This window comes from Eubalaena glacialis, chromosome 2 (assembly GCF_028564815.1).
Source record: "Eubalaena glacialis isolate mEubGla1 chromosome 2, mEubGla1.1.hap2.+ XY, whole genome shotgun sequence".
NCBI lineage: Eukaryota > Metazoa > Chordata > Mammalia > Artiodactyla > Balaenidae > Eubalaena > Eubalaena glacialis.
The window spans coordinates 1,398,078-1,424,980 of NC_083717.1; the positions used below are offsets into that span (position 1 = coordinate 1,398,078).

Genomic DNA, 26,903 nt, shown 5'->3' on the forward strand with positions numbered 1-26,903 from the left:
GTCCCGGTTTTGGACGTGCCCCCATTCGTAAATAATCCTCTGTCCGTGGATACCCGCGTGGTTTTTAGCTTCTTCCTGCAGTGAACAATGCTGTTGTTCCTATTTCTGCCCACTTCCCTGATTACTTCCTTAGCTAAATTCCTAGAAGTGCAGATGAGGAGTCGGTGGGTCTTTGTTTGTGCTGAAATGTACTCCTTTATCACACTTCTTGAGTTTTAAGTAATGTTTGAGAAAGGGCTGCAGCTGTATTGCTGCTACTTTTTTTTTAATTGGTCAACTGACTGTACTTGGCGTGATAGTAATAATGGTCACTAGGCACTGAAGTGCTTAACTTTGTCTATCCAAAAAATGCTGCCAGAGTCTCCTATATGTCTGGTACGTGGGTGTTCATGTAGGGTAGGGCCTAAAGCTCTGTTGTCCTGAACAGCCAGCTAAAGAGGTGTGCGTGTGGAGGGGGCAGGGAGGGTTGGGAACATTTCATACGTAAAGAGGTAAAGGTAGGAAAAAAGATTCTTAAAGAGCATTTTTGTGTTTCGGGAGTTTTGGCAATGTAGCAAACAATATCCACAGTTTGACAGTGAAGTTGTAGGGGTAAAATTTTAAATTTGGTATTACTGCTGCTGTAATTGTACTGGCGTAGTTGTATTATTGATTATTTTTATTACCTTTAATCGGTGCCTCACAGACTGATTGCTCTGTGGTTAGAGAAACTGTAACTTGGGTTCCTCAGCAGTGGCACGGATGGCGCTTGGGGTCAGGGAATGCGTGTGGATTCCGTCCTGTGTTGTAGGATGTAGAGCGTTACACCTGGCCTCTCCGTGCCAGCCCCGGTAGCACACCTCCCCTCGCCCAGTGGTGGCACCCAGAAGTGTCTGCAGATGTTTGCTGAGTGTTCTTGTCGTGGGGCTGTGCGGATGGCGTCTCTGCTGAACGGCGTCGCCTCTCGAGTCGTGAGCAGGAGAAAGCTGTTGGCGCCATAGCGCCCTCGTGTGCTGTAACGCTCTGCAGTGTCTCTGCTGCAGGTGTGCGCTGACAACTTGAAAACTGCTTTGCGGTTTAAGCCTACTTCCTTCTTTGTGCTCTCGTGCTCTCTAGACTTGGAGGAACCATGAACTGGAAAAAACGACACAGTATTCAACAGGGAGGGCATCCTTTGGTAATATCATTACATACCATGTGCTTGAATCTTAAGGTGTTTTTCTCCTTGGAAGTTGCTTTAATCCTTCAGTTACTGATGAGACTATTGTAATTTAGGCTGGAGATTTTTTGACAAATACATATTTTGTTACTGTGATTGATGAAATTTTCCTTCTTTTGTACTCTTTTTGCGGAAGCAGAAGTACTTTTGAGTTTAAAATATTTTTGTGGCTTTAAATTGGAAGAGGATCTGTTTTTAACATGACTGATAATACCAAGTATATTTTTCTGACTTTGCTGCAGATGTAGGGCTCCTGTTTTCAGATAGCATTATCTATAACTTGATTTTATAACTAACTCTGGTATTTGTTAGCATCATTAAAAATATGAATTGATGTACTTATTGAATGCAGAGTTCTTTATAAAATTCAGCCATCCCAAAATGAGGTCATTTAAGCCCTAGTACCAACTACTTTAGAGCCCACTAATTAGCTACTTCAGTATTCAGAAAAATCAGGCTAACAACAAAGTAGTATTCCTTTGTAGTTGAACCACTGTGGATAATTCGGTCAATTATTAGAACCAAGATCCATATTTTAAAAGAATGGACCGTTTACCTTTTCTATTTTTAAAATAATTTTTTTTTTCTTTGAGTAAAATATTATACCTCTCCATATATTGATCTTTTAAAAAATGTTTTGTTTGAACTATGTTGTGGTTCTAAAGAATCCCCCAAAACTAGTAGCCCACTTGAAATCTCAGTATAGATTAAGTACTTAGAGTTGAGCTAAAATTCCTCTTGCAGTATTTGAATATTTATATGCTAGTGGTAAAACTGCAGACGCTAACTGGGCTTGCAGTTTTATAAAAAGATGTTAAATACAAGTATGTTGGTAAATTGGCTGATGTTAAAGACAGGATTCTAACGTCATCTTTTTTCTTCCCCTTCCGTCATTTCCAACATCTCTTTTTCTGAACTCTGAACTAAAGTGGAAGACAAGCATTCCAGTGATGCCAGTAGTTTGCTCCCACAGAATATTTTGTCTCAGACAAGCAGACACAATGACAGAGACTACAGACTGCCAAGAGCAGAGACTCAGAGTAGCTCTGCGCCAGCCCAGCACCCCATCAAACCAGTGGTCCCTCCAGCTGCTGCCCCAGGCTCTGTGCCTTGTAGTCCATTCACGCCGCAGTCTGATCACCAGCCAAAGAGATCATTCGATGCTAACGGAGCATCTGCTCTCTCAAAACTGCCTACACCCACATCTTCTGTCCCTGCACAGAAGACAGAAAGAAAAGGTATGCCGTTATCACTAGATGCTGCACGTTGAACTGTAGTTCCTTGAGTTTCTGATTATATGACATGATTTCCGTTAGCTTAAATAAGACGCTTAATTATAAATTCTTTTAAAAAGTCTTCTAGGATGTTACTGCCTAGATTTAGATCTAGAGTTAGCCATATTGAGCTTTTTTCTTTTTCTTTTTAATTACGAAGCCTCAGAACTGTTTTTTGCCTTTGACACTTTGAAGTCAAGTGCTTAATTTATAACAGTTAGTAATGGATAAAATAACTTTTCACAGCTAAATGACTGTCCCATCATACTTGTATAAAGTAATTTTTGGTTTTTGTGATAATGGTCTTCATGATATAGTTTAGAAATTGTCTCAATTTTCTATTAAAATTTAATATGAATAGAGACATTTAAAAACTTGTCATTTCCGCACACATGCAACTATTGGTTTCAGTTTGTGAATTAGAAAACTGAGTTGTGGGCCATAAGATAAGGAGTCTTAATGTCTGAATTATGAGTTAAGTCTGAAGAGTAGAAGTTGAACTTTGCAGCCCAAATTGTGTTTATCCAACTTGGTGCTAATAACCATAGAGGGTTCAGAAAAACTGTGGCAACCACCACTTCGGGGGCGATGCATAATGGAAGAAGCAGGGTGATGGGATAAGCCTATTTCATAGACCAGCCACAGTCCCAGACTTAACCCAGTTTTAAGGAACTAAGGAAATTTGAAAAGCATTAAGTAAATAAATCACCTTGGGTAGACCCCTTAGCAAGATGAATTAGCAGATTAGCATCAGTAAATGTTGAGGAATTTTTATGTCCCTTGGGTTTAGGAGATGCTATGTGGACCTAATGAGTCTTTAAGCTTTTACTCTATTGTCTGACTCATTATTTCACATTGATTTGATTTGTTGGCAAAGGATTTAAGTAATTGGGTTTCTTTTGCTTCTGGTTTGCTCTCCTTTTATGTATGTTGTTTGAATTTCCCCTGTAGCAGTTGTTACACATTACTAAACATACTTTCATCATACAGTGCATCATACATAAACAGGTTATTTCAAATGTTGTCAGATTCCCCAAAGATGGCTTGTACCAAAATTCATATGTACAAGTCGTATTTGCCCTGATGCGGAATTAAATTTACAAAAGAGAATTCCTGAGAGAGAAAATCTGAATTAATGCATTAACTGTTAGTGTAGTAATACTTTCTAAAGGATGTTTTGGTTTTTGAGTTCTGCCGGTTTTATTTTGGTTACAGAAAAAATTTATTTAAAAAACGCTTCTCAGTTTGAAAAAAAACAACCTTTGGCCTTCAGAAAGATCTTTGGTCTTTATCTCATTTTACCTGTTGTTAGCTCTTAACCTCTTTTTTGGAATTTTTTTCTTCCCTGACTGCTGGGATGCTGCCGCCCTTCAGTTTCCTTGCTCGCTTCTCTTCTCGCTCCTTAAATGGCAGTGGAGTTCAGTCTTCACTGTGTTCTGTTCTCTTTTCTTGCCCGACATGTCCTCTTTTGCTGGGTAGCAATTCTCATGACTACCTCGTCTACTTAAGTGACTCCCAAATCTTTATTTCTAACTCACACACGTCTGCTTCCTTCTCCAAGCAGTTGGTATTTGTTAACATCTCCCCAGAATATAGTGTGTCCCAAATTCCTCTCTTTTCCCACAGTTTTTAGGTTCTCAGTGACAACACTATCCTCCCAACCATTCCATGTTCTTCAACATTCTTGCCCATCCATCCATCAACAAATCTTGGATTCTTCCTCCTGTGTCTTATTGGTGTGTATTGTTTCTCTCTCTCTTGTTATTGCCACTGCCATTATTGAGACTCAGGTCATTGCTGTTGAAATAACCTTCTGATAACTGCTGTGCTTCCTTCTACCCAGTCTATCCACTTACAGTGACATCATTATAAAATTTAGATAGGATTGTGTTATTTCCTTGCTTAAAATTTTCTAACGGTTTTATCCAAAGGAAAAGTCCATACTTCTCAGTAAGATGATAGCAAGTCCTTGACAGTCTGGTTGCAGCCTGTCTTACTAGCTTGATCTCCAATATTTCACTCTTAAACATTCCCTGTATAACTCATCTGCTGCAAACTTGTACAACGTTTTTTAGATCGTGTTATGCTCTTTCATGTTTTGATCCTTTGCTGAAAAGGACATATTCTTTCCTCCATTTCCATTCTGTTGAACTCAGTACTCTTTCTTTAAGGGCCAGCGTTGATGTCCTTAGGTTCTCAGTGTCAGTTAACCTCTCAAACACTTTGTTTTTTTGTCTGTTACTGCACTTACCACTTTATAATTTTAGTTCCTTCAATTAGACTATCCTGTGTAGGGTCAGACGTTATGATTTATTGTATTTTGTACTTTTTTCACTCCCTGACCTCTCCCTCGAAGCTTCAAGCACCATTCCTGACAAACTTAACGTAATTAAAGATTAACTGTGTACCAGGTTCGGTGCTAAATGTCTTGTACACATTTTAGGTTATTCCTTAAAACAACATTGTGAGGGAAAGAATTGTCTTCTTAGATATGAAGAGCCTGCACATTGCTTATGGTATGGTGTAAGAGGCTGCTTCTCCAAAATCCATGTTCTTTCCATAAAACTGTACGTAATGAAAGACATCACCAATCTATATTAGTTTGGACTCCAGTAATTCAAAACTCCTCACAAATCTTAGGTGATTTCATGTTTAAATTCTACAAAGTGTGTTTGCTGATCACAAACTTTATATGAAAATTTTATAATATAGTAATTTTAAACTTACAGGAAGAAACTTGATTACCTTGGAGTTGCCTATATGTATAGGGAAAATAGTACAGTCTTACCAAGTATTTCCCCTTGCGTGTGAATTGAAGACAATATTATTTCCTTAAATAAATTGTATAACAATTTGGATCTTTTCCGATTGTTTTCCAGTTAGTCTAAGTTTGTGAAAGGTCCATTAATTTGCGGTATATTTTTTTCCTCAGTGGAGACATCCATGTTATTTAAGTGAAGCTTCCTATTGACTGTTCTCATCAACATAGTGATTTCCTTGTTTGGATTTTCCTTAACAAATAATTTATATTAAGGGGTTGATGGTTCAAATAAGATAGGTCTCTTGGTCTTAAGTGCTATTAGTATAGCTAAACTGTATTTAAGGATGACAGCAGTAGAATGCTGTAATAAATAACAGAAGAGCAGGAACTTTGTCCTAACCACTGCTGTATCCTTAGTACTTGACAGGTAATAGGCAGTCAGTCAGTATTTGTGGTATATGGATAAATAACTGAAAGAATGGTAATGCATGTGTTGGGAGTTGGGGAAGCACCTACATTGGTCACGGTTTAAAAAATGTATTTGGAGAAAAAGAAGAGTGTTATATGTGTTGTGCATCTAATTAAAGAAATAGATTTAGATGTGTTTAATGCCAGTGTGTCTTTCGATGAAAAGAACCGTTGATAAATGAGTCTGTGCTTGCTTGAGGGACAGAAGTGTGGAGGAGCTGGGAAGCTCTTGGGTTCTGCAGAGAATAACCCTAGTGTTAGGCAGGGTGAGACAAGGGCGTCAGGTGCCTCCTTTTAGATTTATATCTGTTTCTTATGGTAACATTTGAACATCTCTTGGCAAGACTCCTTTATTGGACAGCCGTATAACAAAGTACAGAGAAACTCTGATGTGCTTAAAAAAAAAAAAAAAGTCTAAAACTGAATTTTATGGGCTGGCAACCCATTGACCATTCTAAACTGGTCCTGACCCCAGCCTCTTTTCCAGATTTGTGAAATGACAAAATAGGCAGGAGACGTGGGTCCTTGTTTTTTGATTTAGCCAAATAAGTGCCAGGGTCAGAAGAGTTTAATGACTTTTAAGTTTCTTATTTAATAATTTAGAGTTATGGTTTATTAACAGAGATAAGTTTGAAAAGTAAACAGAGCAGCCACAGAAGCAGACCTATTCAGTGACCTCAAGGCAGCTCTCAGAAAATTAGCCTGTCTAAAGAGTCACATAGTTACATGCTATTCTGTAGTCTTAGTCTAATGGGAGGGGATTAGTCGTTCTTTAATGTGAGATGTGAGTTAGTCACTTGGAATAAACTTCCTTTTTGTGTTTTGATGATATTTGTAGACTGGGTGAAGTTAAAATGAACCTGAAGACTTTTCCCAATGTGTTAACAGCAGTAATCTTTTATAGCCCACATAGGAGGTCATAGCTGGCTGTAAGTGGGACACATTCAGCCCTTCATTGCTTTGCTTTAAACTACTTTTCAAACTACTTTTAGGATTACTAAATGGTCATGTAAAATTAGACCAGTTGGCCATAGAAGTACTTAAATATTTGTTGAATAACTGAGGACGTTAACCGGGGGTGGGGGGGGGGTGCGGTTGGTGTTAGTCTGATTTAGTAAGTTTCACTTAAATGACATTACATAATAAAGATGGCATTTTGAGCAGTGGGGCAGGGGGAATACCTGTGATGAAAGAATGTTAGAAAATACTGTTTATAACTTGAGGGGCAAGGAAGACCTTTTAAATGAGGACCCAAAACACATTTGCCTTAAAAAGTTGGTAAATTTGGCTACGTAAGACATTTAAAACTTCTCTGTGACAGAGATACAGTAAACAAAGGTTGAAAAAAAAAATACAAAATTGGGAGAAAATATTTGCAACAAATATGAATAACAGTACATTAAGGATACATTAAGAATTCATCAAAGCAGTATGAAAAAAAACAATCCAATAGAAAAATGAGCAAAGTGTATGAACAGGCAGTTACAGAAGAGGAATTTTAAATCGCCCGTCTTGCTTTAGAACAGTTAGAAAATCAGCTCCAATCGGAACAAGGACCTTAACTTAGGAGCTAAAAACTATGAAACTGTAGGAAAGCAAGGGAAAATCTTTATGAGACAGGATTTGGTAGTGATTTCTTGGATATGACACCAAAAGTACCGGCAACAGAAGAAAAAAATAGATATATTGGACCTCATCAAAATTAAAAACTTTTGTGCATCAAAGGACACTCTAGAGTGAGAAGACAACCCATGGAATGGGAGGAAATATTTATAAGTCATGTCTGATAAGGGATTAATAGCCAGAATATATGAATACAAAGTCCTGGAACTCAACAGTAAAATGAAACAGCTCAGTCCAAAAATGGGCAACGGAGTTGATGCAACATTTTTCCAAAGAACATAGTCTGATGGCCAGTAAGCACATAAAAAGGTGTTCAGCATCATTGGTCAACAGGGAAAGAAAATCAAACCACAGTGAAATATCACTTCACACCCATTAGGATGACTACTGTATATGTATTTTAAAAAACAATAGAAGACAACAAGTGTTTTTGAGGCCGTGGAGATTGAAACCCTTGTGCATTGCTGGTTGGAATGTAAAATAACACAGCTGCTGTGGAATACAGTTTGGCAGTTCCTCAAAAAGTGAAACATAAAATTACCATAGGATCCAGTGATTCCATGCCTAAGTATATAATCAAAAGAATTGAAAACCAAGGAATCAAACGGGTATTCATACACCAGTGTTCGCAGTAGCACTATTCACAATGGCCAAATGGCGGAAACAACCCTAGTGTCCACCAGCAGATAAAGGATAAACAAAATGTGATATATATATGTGTGTGTATATATATATACACACACACACACATGCAGTATTACTCAGCCTTAGAAAGGAGTGAAATTATGATAAACGCTGCAACATGGATGAACTGTGAAAACCTTATGCTAAGTGACACAGAAGGACAAATATTGTGTGATTCCACTTACGGGGTACCTCGAATGGGCAGATTCATAGAGAGACAAACTAGAATAGTGCTTACTTTGGGCTTGTGAGATGGGGAGCTATAGTTTATAATTGGGTAGAGAGTTTCTGTTTGGAAAGATGAAAAAGTTCTGGAGGTGAATTGTGGTGATGGTTGCATGACAGTGTGAATGTACTTAATGCTACTGAATTGTAAACCCAGAAATGGTTAAAATGGTAAATTGTATGTTGTATGTTTTACCAACATAAAAGAATTCAAGAGAAAGATTACCAATTCAATATTGGAAATTAAAATGAGATTTTTCACTCTTAAAGTTGGTGACAATTAACAGTTGAATGGAGGGAAACACAATTGGTAGGAGTGTATAAGATGGTTATTATGGAGGTCACTTAAGTAAAATCTGTTAAAAGTTTTAAAATAGGCTTATCCTCTTTGTATTAGCATAAAGATTTTCTCGGTTGAATAAAAGAGCAAGTTGCAAAAACATAATTGTTATAAAACATCAGTCAATGCCATACTTATTTTTATGTACATTTTAAATGCATAGAAAGGTTCTGGACAGACACATTTAAAATTATGAATTGTAGAGTAAAAAATAAATTAAAATGGAAGTCACAGATTATATACCTGGTGTTGTCACCTAGTTATTTTATGGTTTTTTCTACTACGCTTGTATACTTTGTTTTCCCTTATGATTCCTCCATGTTGTAACACCATTACTACACAATGGAACAAGCAGGCTGCCCTTGTTGTATCAGTAGTTTGAGCTTTGTTCCCATATCCTGTTTAGTATTATGACAGCAACTGTCAGAACATTGTGGGAAATTAATGTTTAGAAATGCAGTCAGTACCTTTTACTCTTTACGTGCAGTATCTTGTTAGATCTTACTGCAGATTGAGGAGGAGTTATTTGGCATACCAGAAAAATGTAGGTCAGAAAATTTTGACTTTGGTCTGTGTTGTCATGGGTATTTTGAAAGGGTGCCTATAATTAGAAGAGGTGAGTGGTTATTACCTTAAGCCTTAAAAAGTTAGGTTATAGTACATTTCTCTGTGAAGTCTAGTCTTTGGTAGGTTACTCCCCCTACTGGTAAAAATTGGAAGTATAAATGAATAATTCATAATTACAAGCATAAAGGGAGAGAAAAAGGTTTTATCAAAGCTAATATACACAATTTAAATTAAAATCCGAGTAACATACTTATTTCATGGCTTACAATAAGAATTGGTTAGAAATCTACAAATGATAGAAAAACATCAGGTAGGAAAGTGACCTTAAAGCTCATTTTAAGTTTAAAATACCGTAGGACGACATCGCCACATATCCTTAAAAAAATTATAGGCACGCGGGCGCGCGCGCACACACGTACACACGCACACAAAATAAAAAGATAAACATGCTAGAGCTAAAATTGGATACCGTTGTTTTGCCAAAAGCTGAAAAAATAGGCTTAAAGCAACCTAGGTTTCTTTAATGCTTGGAAAAGTTTGCATTTAAAGAATGAGACTAGAGGCTGATGTTAAAAAGCAGAAGAGCCTTTTGAAATGGCTTTGTAATGTAAAACACTACATTAATTTTCTTACTTAAATTCATTATTTGTCTTTGTTTTCAAAGATCCAGATTTTTAATTTTAGTTTGATACAAAACCGTTTAAACATGAAGTATGTTAACCTAACATTGTAACAGATTCCGGATTAAAAAGACAAATAGAAATGTTAATTAAAATTAAATATCTGTGTAGAAAAAGCACACTTAATGACTGTGTATTTGTTCCAAATAGTTGCTTGTTGCCTTTGAGTGTTTAAAGAAAGAAGAAGGGGGTTGAGGATTTTATGATTATTAAAATAAATCTAAATAAGTTAAATTTGTCTCTAAGACTATGTAGTATTACTTAGCTTTATGAAACACAGCATAAGGTGAGCTGTTCATTGTCTGCTCAATGAATTATCTTTGGAGACCTTAGGCTTTTCTCCCCATTATAAGTTTTGAACCTAGAGCTTAAGAAAAACAGCACAGACACATGCACCTGAGCCTTTCTTGCCGAATCAGGCATCCAGTCCGCAAGTACATGTTGATGCCATCTTGCTGCCAGATCCCATTTTGCACCAGAGCTACACAGATAAATACAACAAAATTCTTCTCCTGAAAGAGTTCATTTTCTGATAGAAGGGCGAGAGAGAATAAGCTACGTAATAGGAGATGCTGGGTAATGTCTGTGGTAGGGCGCTCTGAACGCAGAGGAGCGGCACCCAACCAGTAGCTTTGGTTTATATTTTAATGATGAAACCAAGACTGCCTTTCAGGGTAGCGTTTTATATTTTTATCACACTCAATCATTTTTCTCAATTATACTTCTAGATGGAGGCAAGTAGTATTAAAAATGTTTAAGATGTAACATACTTCGGGAGGGCATTTGTATGGGTGTGTCCTTTAGGAAGAAGGGGGTGAGTGGAGCTGTTTTTAAAAATAAGTAACTGGTGTGAAAATAGCATGCTGAAGACCTACCTGGAAAAGCAGTTTAGCTTTGCTGTCTCTGACCTTGCCCTTTCTCCGCCAGTTCTCTGTGTTTGTGCTGTATTTTTAAAATTTTTGTTTTGGTTTTGTTTCCTTTTGTTTTTTAAAGTTAAAAGGAATCTGGGAAGTTCTCTATTTTTTCATAACCAGCAAGGTGTGCCAGAATCACCCATAGAACTCTTGGAAGTTCACCATATGCTCGGACACCCCCCCCCCCCGCCCCATTCATTAGAACTGGGGTGGAGCCCTGGTATCTGTTTTTTGTTTTTAAACTTTGATAAGTCGTACACAAAGTCAGACCTTTTAAAGAGAGAAATTCTGGTCTTCAGAGATGTTACTTGCTCAAGGTTCCCGTAAGTATTGAGTAGTAGTAACTGGTTTCCATACTGTTCGTTAATAATCTCTCACAGAACTGCAAAAGAAATCCCTCCTCAGGATACACATTTTTATTTACATTGTTACTTTATTTCTTTGTGGTGATATGTATCTTCTGTTTTGGAGTGTTTTCCTTTTCCTGGATTGAATGGCAACACTGAAGAATTTTCAAGCCTGTGTTAATTTTTCAAATCTGTGGATAGATTTAGCAGCATTGAAAGAAATTTGGAAACAACCTACACCTTCTCCAACTCCTGTCATTATAAAGGCAGAGGAAAACCATAGTAAACGTAACAAAAGGGTCATTTCAGAGGGATATAAGTGCTAATTTAATTGTTCATGCAGGAAGTAAAAACAGAGAACTTGCTTCATTCTAAACATCATTAAGATGCCCCTGAACTGTTTATTCCTTAAGCTGAACCTTAAGGTGTACGATCTGGAGAAAACTGCTGCTATAGTCTATATTGCCTCATAAAATGTAATAACTGACACAAGGAAGTAATAAACTTTTCACAAGGAAGATCTTATTTCCTTCAAGTTTCTTTATACTTGTTTATGATTCCAAAACAGCAAAGCTGAATGCTGTAGGCAATCTGCTAGACTTAGAGACCCTCCTTTAAAATGTGTGCCTTTTAAAATGAAAGTATCTGCCTTACAAAAATTAATGTCTTAGACCTTCTGAGTGGATCATACGAGATCAACACATCCGTGAAATCTACTGAAAGCAGCTATCGTCCCTGGGTCTCCTGACCATTACAGTAGCGTAAAAAGGCCGTAGAGGAGGGGTTTTGTTTTTGGCAGTAAACTTGCTATTCAGTAGTAATTACCGGCTTCTTTGGGGCCATGATGATTAATGAATGTTTAGTTCCTAGAATTGGGAGTGAAGATTTATACTTATTAGGTAGCAGTGTAATATTCAAATGTAGTGTTCCTGAAACTTTTATACATCATAGTAGCAGTCTTAATTCAGTTATATAATGTATATATGAGCTTGAAAATCTCCAAGAAATGGGTATATATGGGAAATTCAAGAGCCTTTCAGCCAAGATTGTAAGAGACTATGTATGAATATCTTGAATAATCTAGTCTTAATGTCGTTAACCCATTGGACCTCTGTTTCTAATTCTTTCCTCCATTACGGTGACTGTATTAGTAAAATTTCATGGTATAAAAATACCAGTTTACGTTCTTTTTCCTGTTTGTGGACATGTGTTTTGTTTCTAGTTTTGTGCTAAAATAAAAAAAGTATAACACTGTTATGAGAATTGTTGAGTATTTCTCCAGATTTATGTACATTAGAGTTTCTCTAAGGGTGTATACCTAAGGGGAATTACTGGGTCGTGAAGTGCATGTAGCTCCAGTTTTCCTAGATAATGTCACGTTGTTTTCCAGCGTGGTTATATGAGTTTAGTCTCCACCTGAGATGTTAGGTGTTTCCATCACTACTTGAGAACATTCGGTATTGTTAGACTTTGGACATTTTTGTCAGTCTGATGAACATAAAAGAATATTCTGTTGCTTTTTAATTTGCATTTTCCTGATTATCAATGAAATTGAGCATCCTTGGTGTTTTTTAAGCCATTCACGTTTCTTCTGTGAATTGTCTCTTCATATCTTTTGTTCACCTTTCTATTGTTTGTCTTTTTTGATTTATAGGACTTCCTTAAAGTATTTTGGTTACCAGTACTTTGGGTGTAATTGTTTTGCTCTTTGTTATTTTCTGCATCCTCACATCAAAGTTATTTTCCTCTGTTTTCATCTACTAGTTCTAAAGACTTAAATATATATACAGAAGTCTAACCTGCCTTAAATTGGTTTTGTTTTAAATGTTAAAGTTTTTATGTCTGGCAAGGCATGTCAGTAGCTGTGTTCTTTTTATTAAAGCATTTTGTGGCTCTTACTAGCCCATAGGTCCTCAAGATAAGTTATAGAATTGGCTTGTCAAATGCTACCAAAATGCTATTGGGCTTTTAATTTCAGTTACGTTGAATCTGTATAAGTAATTTGCAGTGATGGCTTTCAAAGGATAATTTTTTATGCATGTTTTATGCTTTTTTTGGTTTATTTTTAAACACTGAGGTTGGGGTCTTGTGGGAGTTTCTTGCTTTTAAAAGTATCTTTTTTAGTGCTAATAATCATTAAGTGGTACAAATAGAGGTAGTTCATTACTTTATATATTTAATTCCGAAGAGGAGTGTGCAATCCTAAAGCTCAGTTGTAAGGATGGAAGTTCGGAGTAGGAGGGTCTCCTCTTAGTCATCACATCCTTAGTCCGTTCTGGGGTGCTTACCACCGTGCCTCTCCTGATTGGTATTAAGGCCGGTGTCATGCTTAAGTAGACTGTTTTTGTGGTCATAAGCATTTTCACCTTATTTTATGATGCATAGAAATTAAGTCTTGGAGAGTTGTATTGTCCCTTTATATCCTAATGGAAGCTTATTTGGAAGTGTAGTTAATACAGGACAATACCATGGAGATATTGTGGGTTCAGTTCCAGACCACCACAGTGAAGCAGGTCTGACAATACAAGTCAAACGAATTTTTTGGTTTCCCAGTGTAATATAAAAGTTGTGTTTACACTATACTGTAGTCTATTAAGTGTGCCGTAGCATTATATTTAAAAAACAAAATATGCCTTAATTAAAAAAGAATGCTGTTGGAAAAATGGCACGGAGAGACTTGCCCAGTACAGGGTTGCTGCAGAACCTTCAATTTGTTGGGCGGGCCGGGGGAGAAGAAAAAGGCAGCAACTGCAAAATGCAATAAAGGCAAAACGCGATACAAGAGGGTGTGCTTGTGCATGTGTTTGAGACAGCATTACTAATAGAGTGTGGTACTGCGAGACTCAGACATGGGTATGGTGGAGCCACTGCCTTGCCAGGTTTTGTGACTTCAAGCAAGTTATGCAATCTTTCAGTTTTCTCATCTATGAAATCGGGATATGAAATGTCTGCCTCATATCTAGTCAGCCAGATATTTACTGAGCCCCCTCTGTGCTACCTTGTAAATATTAAATGAGGTTACTTGAGTTAGGTGCCTGCCACGTGGGGGTTGCTTGTTTGATGTTGGTTCCAGTTTCCTCTATTGAAGTAATGTTTTTCAGCTTTATTATCTCCTTTTTATTTAGAATCTACATCGGGAGACAAATCGGTGTCACACTCTTGCACAACTCCTTCCACGTCTTCTGCCTCTGGACTGAACCCCACGCCTGCCCCTCCAGCCTCTGCTGCAGCAATGCCTGTCTCTCCTGTCCCACAGTCACCAATACCTCCATTACTGCAGGACCCAAATCTGCTCAGACAGTTGCTTCCTGCTTTGCAAGCCACGCTGCAACTCAATAATTCTAATGTGGACATATCCAAGATAAATGAAGGTACATTTTCATTGTGATAATTTCTACAAAGTTCATCTGCATTGTGCAAAATTATGTAATTAGTAAAATCCCCAATATAGGAATGGTCTTTGTTTCGTTTTGAAATTCACATTTGAACTTCATGCTTTGGAGTTTATATCCCCCATAGCTTAATAAGGTCTTTGTTACTGTAATTGAATTAGCAGTACTTGGATTTTCTGTATATTTTTCAAGACTTGCTGTGTACCTGGTAGTTACTGGAGATAACTGTTCTGTCGGCTTAATGTATATGGTGATTTTTTTTTTTTTCTTTTTAAGTGAAAAACAGAAAAAAGAATATTTGCTAAAACTGATATGAAAACACCTGGTTTCTAACATATTTCAAGAAATCTCATGTATATCGGTAAATGATTATTTGGAATATTTAAAATATGCTAATTACTAAGAATAGGAATTCAGGTAGTTCTTAAACTACTTAAACACTTTTGAGAGGGGAAGTAATGGGTAACATTATGCTATTTTTCCTAGTTAGTTGCATTGTTAATTCCAACTTTGCTTTTCAGTGTACTACTAAAGTATTTGGGCAGCCACCTCAAAGAAGTCTGAATAAAAGTGGATGTAGTTTTTAATTCGTAAACCATTCAGATTGAAACATTTAAGCCTTATGAACATTGCAAAATTTTCTGTTTGTGTACACTTCCACATAAGTGGTTAAATTCTTCCTTTATCCTAAAAATGGAGGTATCTTAGGCTAGTTGGTCATTAATCTTCCATGCTTATTCTCTTCAGCATTTCTGTATTTTCTTGTTTGATAGGTGAACATTTTACTGGGCAAAGTGGGGCTTTTAAACATTTTGAAGAAATGATAGCCTAAGCAAATGTCAATAATAAAAGATCTTATGCTTCAAAAATACATGTTATTCCAAAGTACCCAGATTTTTAATATCCATTTTTGAAAGCTTGTTGTGGGGTGAGTGTTGATGTAGGGTTTGAGTGCTCAGCTGGTCTAATAATGCAATCGCATGAAATAACTGCTCTTTATCCAGTTGATTCCAAGTAATGTACTAAGTACGTTGCCTATGTACGGATAGGTTTCTGGTATAATCAGAAGTTCCGGTGAATATTCTTTGCTGTTTTAAAAGTCTCATAGAGGAGTTTCCTTTAACTGGACACTTAAACTTTACTGTAAAGGAAACTCTACTGTTTTATTATATAAACCCATTAAATTTCTTTGCCTCTGCCTCAGATCACTTCACATCTCTAGGCTCATTGTATTACTCCTATCTTCTAGACTTTTATTTCGGGAGTTCTAGTATGGAAGCACTCCAGATTTTTTCTGGGTTCCTTTTGAGTTTTCAAGTTGTAACTAATACCACATATGCCACTGTGTTTTTATTTGAAATTAAGTTATAATATGTTTATAGTTCTTACAGCAGCTGTGACCCAAGCCTCATTGCAGTCTATAATTCATAAGTTTCTTACTGCTGGACCATCTGCTTTCAACATAACTTCTCTGATTTCTCAAGCTGCTCAGCTCTCTACACAAGGTATTTATATTCTTAGATACCTCTAGAATTGTATCTTGGTGGGGGGCAGGTGGAATTCGTAGCAGATTTTTTTTTTAGTCTTTGAAGAGAGCGTAGCTATGATATTGATTTTATTTTGATTTTTTTTAACACTGCTGTATACAAGTAGTATTTTTCTCTACCTTTTTAGATGAAACAGGCTTTTGACATATATCTTACACTGTTGCCATCACATCTGCAATATAGTATATATTCAGCATTTAAGTCGTTAGTGAGATATTTTACTCCAAAGCTAAAATAAACTATGATATACCCTCAATCTTTGTGAATCATTGGATCTGTTTTAAGAGTTGAAGTTTGCTTCAAGTTGGTGTTAGATGGGTTTTGACCAGAGGATGTAGAAATGCTCAAGTCCTGCCTTGGTTTAGCCAGCCCTCTTCTCCGTGCAGGTACCCAGTGGGGAAGGGACACAGAGGAGCAAATGGGAAATGAAAGGGTTGCCTGGCTTGCCCCCAGCCCCAGTGCAGAAAGCTGCTAAAGTGAGCAGGAACGCCTGGCCTACTGACGCAGCGTGCAGTGAGGGCTGCCAGCCCTTGGGTGGTCTCATGAGGCGGGGACCTGAGGGGGACGGTCAGGCCTCCTCGTAGGGTGGGAAAGAAGCAGCGAGGGTGAGATGAGGCCTTCCAGGGGAGCATGTTCGCAGACCTGGTGGGGGCCGCACTGGGCATGCTGGTCTCGCTCAGCAGCTCAGTTGGTCATTGTGACCCCAGCGAGCGCTTAGATGCTGACTTTTTCAGATAGCTGTTCTCTTTGGGGGTGTGGGGCATGTGGAGAGATGTCAAGATCCCCTGCACATAAACCACAGCGGTTTTTGGTTTATTTTACTCTCCACAGCCCAGCCGTCTAATCAGTCTCCGATGTCTTTGACGTCTGACGCATCATCCCCGAGATCGTACGTGTCTCCGAGAATAAGCACACCTCAGACGAACGCAGTCCCTGTCAAGCCTCTGGCGAGTACTCCTCCTGTTGCATCACAGCCAAAGGTATGTCGCCTTTGCGGGAAACTGGGAAAGAAACCACTTCTGCTTAAAGCAAGTTTCATAATGTTTTAGAATATGTATTGGAGAAGAAGCCCTCTTTGGGGAATGAGGTAGTGGTGGGATGAATGACAGGTGAGTGAGAATAGGTTCAGGTTAGACTCTCAGTTGATTGAGGGCTTGGAGGAGGGAATTGCATCTGTGCCACTTTTTTTTTTTTTTAATTTATTATTATTTATTTATTATTTATTTTTGGCTGTGTTGGGTCTTCGTTTCTGTGCGAGGGCTTTCTCTAGTTGCGGCGAGCGGGGGCCACTCTTCATCGCGATGCGCGGGCCTCTCACTATCGCGGCCTCTCTTGTTGTGGAGCACAGGCTCCAGACGCGCAGGCTCAGTAGTTGTGCCTCACGGACTCCAGACGCGCAGGCTCAGTAGTTGTGGCTCACGGGCCCAGCTGCTCCGCAGCATGTGGGATCCTCCCAGACCAGGGCTCAAACCCGTGTCCCCTGCATTGGCAGGCAGACTCTCAACCACTGCGCCACCAGGGAAGCCCTGTGCCACTTTTATACACTGGTTCTCTTCTCTTAATTGGCTTTGTGGATAAAGAAGGTATACTAATTGAGTCTTAATATTTGTAGAATTTTTAGACTGAGATATCAGAGAACATGTTTTCCAGTGATTTTCTCCATACTTTTTTTTTTTAACATCTTTATTGGAGTATAATTGGTTTACAGTGGTGTGTTAGTTTCTGCTGTATAACAAAGTGAATCAGCTATACGTATACATATATCCCCATATCTCCTCCCTCTTGCTTCTCCCTCCCACCCTCCTTATCCCACCCCTCTAGGTGGTCACAAAGCACCGAGCTGATCTCCCTGTGCTATGTGTCTGCTTCCCACTGGCTATCTATTTTACATTTGGTAGTGTATATGTGTCCATGCCACTCTCTCACTTCGTCCCAGCTTACCCTTCCCCTCCCCGTGTCCTCAAGTCCATTCTCTACATCTGCATCTTTATTCCTGTCCTGCCCCTAGGTTCATCAGAACCTTTTTTTTTTTTTTTTTTAGATTACGTATATATGCGTTAGCATACGGTATTTGTTTTTCTCTTTCTGACTGACTTCACTCTGTATGACAGACTCTAGGTCCATCCACCTCTCTACAAATTATAGAAATGAGTCAGTTTCTGTGCTAAGAGCTTTATATGTATTAATTTTCACATCAGCTACTATTTGCTTCATTTAATAGAAAATGAAATCTTCGTTAAGTCTGATTTTTGTGGTCAAGTCAGATTTTGAGACCTAGGTCTTTCTGAGTACAGAACCCATTTTATTAATACTAAGCTACATTGCCTGGTTGTCCAAGCAAAATCGTACATGGTTGGCTCCTCAGAGCACAGTTAGAAAGCTGCTGGTTTCTGTTCTTGCTGGGCTGTGAACAGGACCTTACCGTGCTACTGTCAGCTTGATGTTACATCCTTGGAGTCTCATGCACTGATTCATACGCAGTTCCCAGTCACGCTCGTTCTTTGCTCTGTAGCATACCACCAGGAAAACTTGGGCTATTTGGAGGTTGGAATGTACAGGTTTAATTTTTTTTTAACTCTTAATGGTAACTATAGGAGGAAATTCTTTTTAGTTGTAAAACAGTGGGCTGTTTCAGACTTTCATGCCAAAGAACTCTTTATTCAAATAAAATCATAAGCAGAAGCTTAAAAATAAAAATGTATTGAAACAGCTTGAAATGGATGGTGGGCCGGCTCTTCGGTCTTCTGTTGGCTTATCTTCCCTACTTCAGCCGTTGGTCTATGTGTGTTTTGGGGTCAGTCTAGATTAAGTTTTTAAATTTTGAGTCACAATTGTTAGTTTTTTGTGCAGTTCCTTATTGTTTGCCTGTATTTGATGGGAGAAGAATTACAAGGTGAGTTCTAGCACCAGACACCTTATTCTGAGAGCTTACAGCTCGTCCTGCGGTGGCGTCCTGAGAGCACGCGGCATGGGTGGCAGTGTTGGGTGTACCGTCGGTCCTAACATTGCCACTTCAGATCCTTTACGCAGGTGGCTCTCAGTTTTTTGCATTAAAAACTTACGAGTTGTTTTTAAAAGTAAGTGGACATTTGATCTCACAAAATATTCTTTATAAAAGAGCGTGCTCTTCTGTATTCAGAAGGAGCAGTGCTAACCAGAGTCGCTGGGGGGTGATATTAATTATCCTCCCCCCCCCCCCCGCCCCCCGCCGCATAACAGCCTCTGCTGCCAAGCGGTGAGACTTAATCACAGGTGCCTCTGTCTGCCTTTGTGCCTTAATTTCGGGCTTCCACTTTTGACTGCTTGTTTTTTCTCTGTCGTGTCTGAATGTGAATGATACTGGGTTGGCCAGAGAGTTCGTTTGGGTTTTTCATAACATCTTCCAGAAAAACCCAAACGAACTTTTTGGCCACCCTAATATATGTGTCCCCACTGCAGTCATGGACCTCTTGGTCTGCCTGTATAGGGTGACATCTCTTTGAAGCCCACTCCAGTTGAATTATGTATGGGCCGTAGCTCATTCTCTGATAGACCGGCATATACACTCTCTTCGTATGTGGTTGAAATTTGAGCAGCTGTATTTGTATGATGTGGTAACGTATTTATTTTTATTGATACAGTAAATAAATAACAGTAAATCAGAAGAGGTATTATGTAGTGTACTGGAAAGAAAACTGGGCTCAAAATCAGGAGAACTAGTTTCTTATGCTGGTTTGCTAAGTAATTTTTTGGCCCAGGGCTGTTTTATGAAATTAGATCTAAGTCTCAAAACTTGACTTTCTTCTAACTACATGACCTTTGGAAACTCATTTGATTCTGCTTCTTTAAATCTCTAGATTATAAAGTGTTTAAGATTACTAACTAGACTTAGAGAAGTATGTGGATTTCGGCCCTAAATGACAATAGTTTACACGATTACATGTGTGTATCACTAATACTAATCTTATTAGGTAAGGACAGTTAGGACTACTCTTGTTACCTTAAAAATCACTGAAGAGAAATAATTGGGAAGATAATAGAATAATAACAGAAATAATTTCATTGGTAGGACTTTCGTTCTTATCTAGTTTTCATGCTTTTTGTCTCTGTGGCAGAAGCCTTGTCTCACCAGATTTTGACGTTTCAGGTTAGTACTCCGGTAGTTAAGCAAGGACCAGTTTCACAATCAGCCACACAGCAGCCTGTAACTGCTGACAAGCAGCAAGGTCATGAACCTGTCTCTCCTCGAAGTCTTCAGCGCTCAAAGTAAGTTGATGTTGTGTGTTGAGGCCACGTTGTTTTTTCCTTAATATGGCATATTGCCATATTGTTTGGATATTATTTTATATATATATATATGTGTGTGTGTATATATATATATATATATATGTAGTAGAACTTGATCTTGGAAGAATCCATGAATAGCTTAACCATAGTTTTGTGTATTATAAAATTTACAAAGGCAAATCTTACTACAATAAGTAGATTGTCTCTAGTAGTGAATCCTGGGTTAATTTGAAGAAAGTGGCTCTTTCTTTAGAATTTTACTTGGTGAAATATGATGGGAGTAATAATATGTGATACTTGTAGAGGGCACATGATTTTATACTACTTCATTAGTTGGAAATGATACCATTTTTAACTTCCTAATAGCAGTTTTAGATTTGAATGTATTGATAAAGCCAAATATCTCACATCTAAAACTTGGGCCAGTATTTTACAACTGGTGTGTGTGTGTGTGTCCGCACGCGTGTGTGTGTCTTTCCTAATAATAGCCTCAACTCTGACCCTATACGGATTGCTTGTCAGATATAGAGCTGTATTGTGTAGAGCTGTACTGTGTTGTCGGTTTTCTTTGTTAATTAACTTTAAATGATTTTCATTTGATTGACTTTCCTATTTTTATTTCTTGTTATGAGGTGGCAACATAATTCAGCGGTTGTTTTTATTGTTGTTTTCTAAACAAGCGTTTCAGAGCATATACATGCACATGAGAGTCGTTCCCTTACAGTGATCACTTTGGGAAGCTGTCTGCTCAGCAGCGTTGCCGTTGCTCAGAACATTTGGGGGAAATTCTCTTTTTAAATTGGCATTAGAGGCTGCAGTATAATTATAAATATCCTCAGTGGTGAAAACGCTTCATCCTTTGGGAGACTTAGTTTTTGGAAATAACTGATGTGAAGCAGGTAGGAAATCAACTTGGGTGATTATTTATATCCCCAAATCCTAGCCCAAGCCATACAGTTTTAGAAGAAGATAAGCAACCTCAGAGTGTTGCTTTTTTTGGTCTCATTTTGCCGCTAAACTCATTCATTGTTTTGCAATTAAAAGTCTATTTTGCTTCACGTTATTTCACCCTCGGATTCAGCACTTTATTCTGATATTAAACAGTCAAAGACAGCGTACTTTTTCCCCCTCCATATCTTCATGTACTTAAGATAGAATAATGTGCGTTATATCGACAACTGTTCAAATGCGACCATTGCTTAGTTACATTCTTGTTAGTGTTTATAGTATACAAAGTCAACAGGTTCTGCTGTCAAATTTGGGAGAGTACTGATACTTTAAATTCAACTCTGACGTTAGTGTTAAAGGGGCTCTTGTAACCCCCCAAAAGTGTATTAGGAATACACGATATATAAGTATACTTCGGATTTTAAGTTCTGTTTTATTTGATGTTAAAATAATAAATTTTTGTTAGGAATTTGTGTACCTTTAAATTAATGAAAGGTATTGACAGACAGTGTCTAGGATACCCAGAGACCACTTTTAAACATACTACACATTCAATTGTGTTTTCTCTTCTAGTAGCCAGAGAAGTCCGTCACCTGGTCCAAATCATACTTCTAGTAGTAATGCATCAAATGCAACAGTTGTACCACAGAATTCATCTGCCCGTCCTACGTGTTCATTAACACCTACGCTAGCAGCACACTTCAATGAAAATCTCATCAAACATGTTCAAGGATGGCCTGCAGATCATGCAGAGAAGCAGGTATGTTACATGATCACAGCAGATGTTCAACCTTTGGATGACTGGCAACTTAATTCTACTTTGAGAAAATCTAATCTGGACCAGAGGATTCAAGCTGTATTTAAAACAACTAATTTCTAATTAGATTGTCTGTGGTCACTTTATAAAATATTTGATGTGGATATTTGTGAGGTAACTTTTTGTGGTTTCACATAAAATATTTTAATTATCAGTATAGCCCCCATTATCAAGTGCTCAGCATTTAGCTCTGTGCTAAGTGCTTTATGTTTGTTTTCTCCACTTTCTAAAACTACTAACCAGTGCAGATAATGAGTTTTCCATTTTACTAATGAGGCCTTTAAGACCAAACAGATTTACACTAGGGTCACCCAGTTACTGCAGTGTTATGACTCAAAGCCATTGTGCTTTTTCTACTCAGCCGGCCACTCTGATAGTTTTAGAACCTGTTAGTGCAGTTGACCCTTGAACAACTCAGGGGTTGGGAGGCCGACCCTCCACGTAGTCGAAAATCCGAGCATGGTTTATAGTCAGCCCTCCATATCCGGAGCCTGTCATCCTCAGGTTCAAACGAGCGTGCGTGGATCATGTAGTACAGTGGTGTTTATTGAAAAAAATCCACGTGTAAGTGGGCCTGCACAGTTCAAATCTGTTGTTCGAGGTTCAGCTGTACTATTAATCTTATGACTCTCCCTCCAGACTAGCTACTGGAGTTAGGAAACACTTCTGCTTTGGGATGAGGGACCTTAGGACGTTGCAGTTACTGCCATTGGCTTTTCCCTTTTATCAAATGACTAACCATCTGAAATGTTCTGTAAGTTCACGGAAATACATTGTGTATCTCTTGATACAGGGATACAATAGGCCCTTTTATCAGTGTTAATACCTGAACTTCGCTTTGGCTGATCCAGCATCTTTATTTAACCACAAATCATGAGTCCTTCTATCCCAGCCCGAAACTACTGTGAGATGGGAAATACTATCCTCCCAAGGAAACCTGAAGGGGAAATCTTAAAGTGAACACCTTCCACCATTAGAGACAGTTTTTTAAAAGAAAATCATTTTCCCCCTTAGATTCATGAGCATTTTTGTGGATTTAAAGGAAAAGATTTATTCTGTAATCTTGGTATAAAGTTACACTCAAATTTAATGTTTTATTTTTTGTATGTGAATATGACTTATATTTCATGAGATTTTCATTTCTTTAATTACAGGCATCGAGATTGCGAGAGGAAGCCCATAACATGGGAAGCGTTCATATGTCAGAAATTTGTACTGAATTAAAAAATTTAAGATCTTTAGTCCGAGTATGTGAAATTCAAGCAACTTTGCGAGAGCAAAGGTAAGCTTTTCACTGAAATGAATTTTTTTCTGTTTTTTTTTAGGTAATGCTAAAAATTATATATCTTAAAATAATTAGATCTTAAATTGGACTAAAGAACGTAAGTTGAATTTCATTTCTGAAATTTAAAGTTCTCTGATACATCGCATTCCATGATACTGTAAACTGTATTTTCATAATTTGATAATACTCCCGGCGAATGGTAGTGGCATCTAGATTTTATTTCTCTTCACCTGTGGTAAATGCTTCATTGTTAGACTTTTTTTCTTGCGTCATCATGACAGTACACGGTGCCAGTGATGTTTTACCTAAAAAGCGGGGTGTTGCCAGCAGCCGGTTACCGGGAGCCCCCTGTCCGGTTGGGAGCAGCACTCTCTTGCTGAGGGCACATATTTCAGCTGAAATTCACGTCACTGTTTGCATTGTCCTCGCAGCATCGATAGATGCTGGCAATTGCATTAAGAACTTAGTTGTCCAGGAAGTTTAATGATATATATCTGCTTTCTTTAATTGTTTTCACTTAAACTCTGTCTCATATTTCTTTTTTTTAAAATTTATTTATTTATTTATGGCTGTGTTGGGTCTTCGTTTCTGTGCGAGGGCTTTCTCTAGTTGCGGCAAGTGGGGGCCACTCTTCATCGCGGTGCGTGGGCCTCTCATTATCGCGGCCTCTCTTGTTGCGGAGCACAGGCTCCAGACGCGCAGGCTCAGTAGTTGTGGCTCACGGGCCTAGTTGCTCCGCGGCATGTGGGATCTTCCCAGACCAGGGCTTGAACCCGTGTCCCCTGCATTGGCAGGCAGATTCTCAACCACTGCGCCACCAGGGAAGCCCCTCTGTCTCATATTTCTTAATCTAGTATCTTACTCAAGTAGGATTTCTATATCGTGTTAAATAGTATAGATATTTTTTTTAATGCCTATTACAAAATCGAGGACTTAACTTTCAATGGCTTCACTTCCTGTCTATATTGAGCGACTGGGTCAATAAGTAGAGTTAATCTTGTCATGAAATCACAAAAGTTTAATAAATGCCAAGTTGGGATTTATAGTAAACTTGGAAAAGTAAGTTTTTATCTAACCTTTCAACTACTAAAATGTCTGGAGGTACTTGTTGAACATCAGTTGGGAATCTTCTACTCTAGGATTGCTCTGAAAGTGGTTCTGACGTACATAAAACTTAACTTTAGTTTGGCTTGCTAGGCAGGCGATACTTGTTACAGCAGCTTACTGAACAGTCACGTATCGTATCAGTCATATGTCACGTATCGTGTTTGACTGTACACAGGTACCATGCTATATCAAAGCAGTAATCGTCATAGTTCGCAGAAGAAAGGGGTCAGAAGAGGAACAGTGTTAACAGAGTTCATGGAAATCGAGTTAGCTGTGGAATTTGTGTTTTAGTTTTTGTTTTAGATATACATGTCAATTGGACTTTGCTCCATTTTTATGAACCGACATTTATGTTGAGAATTGTTCTTCAGAAACGATTAGCCTCTTGCCGCTCGTTAATTCTAGGCTTACTGTATTGTGGTCCAGAAAACATGCAGTGTAAGTTTATCTCATGTTATCTGCTGCCTCTTGTGTCTGGTGATGATACAGTGAACAAAGTTACCTTTTAAGTCAGTCATTATATTCAAACTAATTATTGAGAACGGGTTTTAGAAAACTAGGAAACCTTCTAACTTTTGTCATCCTGATACTTTAATATATGTAATATTTTCAAATGGTGATTTTGTCCTAACTAGACTAATCAGTTTTAAATTACTTCATCTTAATTAGTAGTTACTCATTTTCTTTGTAAAGTTATTTTTATAGTTAAAAGTTTGGTTTTTCTGTAACATTTATAATGACCACATGGGTTCTAATGCCCTCTTTTATTTTTCAGGATACTATTTTTGAGACAACAAATTAAGGAACTCGAAAAGCTAAAAAATCAGAATTCCTTCATGGTGTGAAGATGTGAATAATTGCACATGGTGTTGAGAACAGAACTGTAAATCTGTTGCCCAGTCTTAACATTTTTGAGCTGCATTTAAGTAGACTTTGGACCGTTAAGCTGGGCAAAGGAAATGACAAGGGGTGGGGGTCTGTGAGATTCAATTCAGGGGAAAGATACAAGATTGATTTGTAAAACCCTTGAAATGTAGATTTCTTGTAGATGTATTCTTCACGTTGTAAATATGTTTTGTAGAGTGAAGCCATGGGAAGCCATGTGTAACAGAGCTTAGACATCCAAAACTAATCAATGCTGAGGTGGCTAAATACCTAGCCTTTTACATGTAAACCTGTCTGCAAAATTAGCTTTTTTAAAGAAAAATTTGGGGGGTTAATTTATCATTCAGAAATCTTGACATTTTCAAAAAATTCAGTGCAAGCGCCAGGCGATCTGTGTCTAAGGATACAATTTTGAACCATATGGGCAGTGTACAAAATACCATGAAACAACTGTTTCCACACTTGCACCTGATCAAGAGCAGTGCTTCTCCATTTGTTTTGCAGAGAAATGTTTTTCATTTCCCGTGTGTTCCATTTCCCTCTGAAATCCTTGATCTGATTTTATCCATTTTTTAAGGCTCCTCTTTTTCTCCTTTCTTAAGGCACTGTTGCTATGGCACTTTTCTATAACCTTTTCATTCCTGTGTACAGTAGCTTAAAACTGCAGTGATTGAGCATAACCCACTTGTTTGTGTAAATTATTGAAATCCATTTGCACCCTGTAAGAATGGACTTAAAAGTACTGCTGGGCATGTGTGCTGAAAGTACATTGATGGCTCAAATATAAGGAAATGGCCCAATGAACATGGTTGGGGGGGAAGAGGAAACAGCTAGTCAGATGTGAATTGTATCTGTTATAATAAACATGTTAAAACAAACAAAAATTGTTATTTTTCTTTACCTTCGGTCAATGCATATTAGAATTTGAACTACCTGGGGATTCTTTGTCAGAACTATTCTTGTTGAACATTTATACTTAATTGAAATAATTCCTTAAGGGAGGTTTTGTTTAAAGCAATTAACAGGAAATTGTGTATAAGAATATTTAATGAAATGTGAAATTCAACAAGAATGATTAAGTCACTTCCCAAGTGGTTGTCATTTGTTAAACCCTGGTTTACCTGTCTTGCTATTAATGACATTTCATTCTGAAGGATGATTGTGTTGTAGCTGACTGTTCAAGTCTGGTGCTGACTGCTGATCTTAGCCATCACAAAACGCTAAATTTGTGTAATTGGAGCTTCCTGCTGTTACCTGGAAATGGTGGGAAAGCTCAGCTTTGTATATTGTTTCTGAAAGTATATTAAAATAAAAAAAGAAACTATTGCTACTATAAAATTACCTTGGCTTTTTTTTTTTTTCTTTGCTAAAATATTGGTCACATGGCCTTAGCATGACACTGCCAGTATTAAATCAGATCACAAGGGTTTCTTTATGCTGAAAAACCTCCTAATTTCAAAATCTTAACTTACCCAATTTAGAGACTTTTTTTCCTCTTGAGGCAGATGTATTCATGTGCTTTCAGAACTGCCAGCACCAAGGGCTTATTTTGTGATGTTAGACATTGTTACTACA

At 37.9% G+C, this 26,903-nt stretch overlaps 1 protein-coding gene across 4 annotated transcripts in view; it reads left to right on the plus strand.

The window, feature by feature from the left end:
- The window catches only part of WAC (WW domain containing adaptor with coiled-coil), an 81,860-nt gene extending 55,191 nt beyond the window's left edge, over positions 1-26,669 (plus strand). For 3 of the 4 annotated variants that reach the window (XM_061177618.1, XM_061177610.1, XM_061177626.1), the window contains exons 7-14: positions 2,128-2,436; positions 14,207-14,452; positions 15,856-15,978; positions 16,852-17,000; positions 20,147-20,265; positions 21,808-21,994; positions 23,206-23,333; positions 25,219-26,669. In XM_061177618.1, coding sequence (XP_061033601.1) covers positions 2,128-2,436; positions 14,207-14,452; positions 15,856-15,978; positions 16,852-17,000; positions 20,147-20,265; positions 21,808-21,994; positions 23,206-23,333; positions 25,219-25,288 — 1,331 coding nt within the window. In that variant the 3' untranslated portion in view covers positions 25,289-26,669. The remainder of the gene's footprint in view (positions 1-2,127; positions 2,437-14,206; positions 14,453-15,855; positions 15,979-16,851; positions 17,001-20,146; positions 20,266-21,807; positions 21,995-23,205; positions 23,334-25,218) is intronic. The other variant, XM_061177636.1, reaches the window with a different exon arrangement.
- Positions 26,670-26,903: the final 234 nt, after the last annotated feature.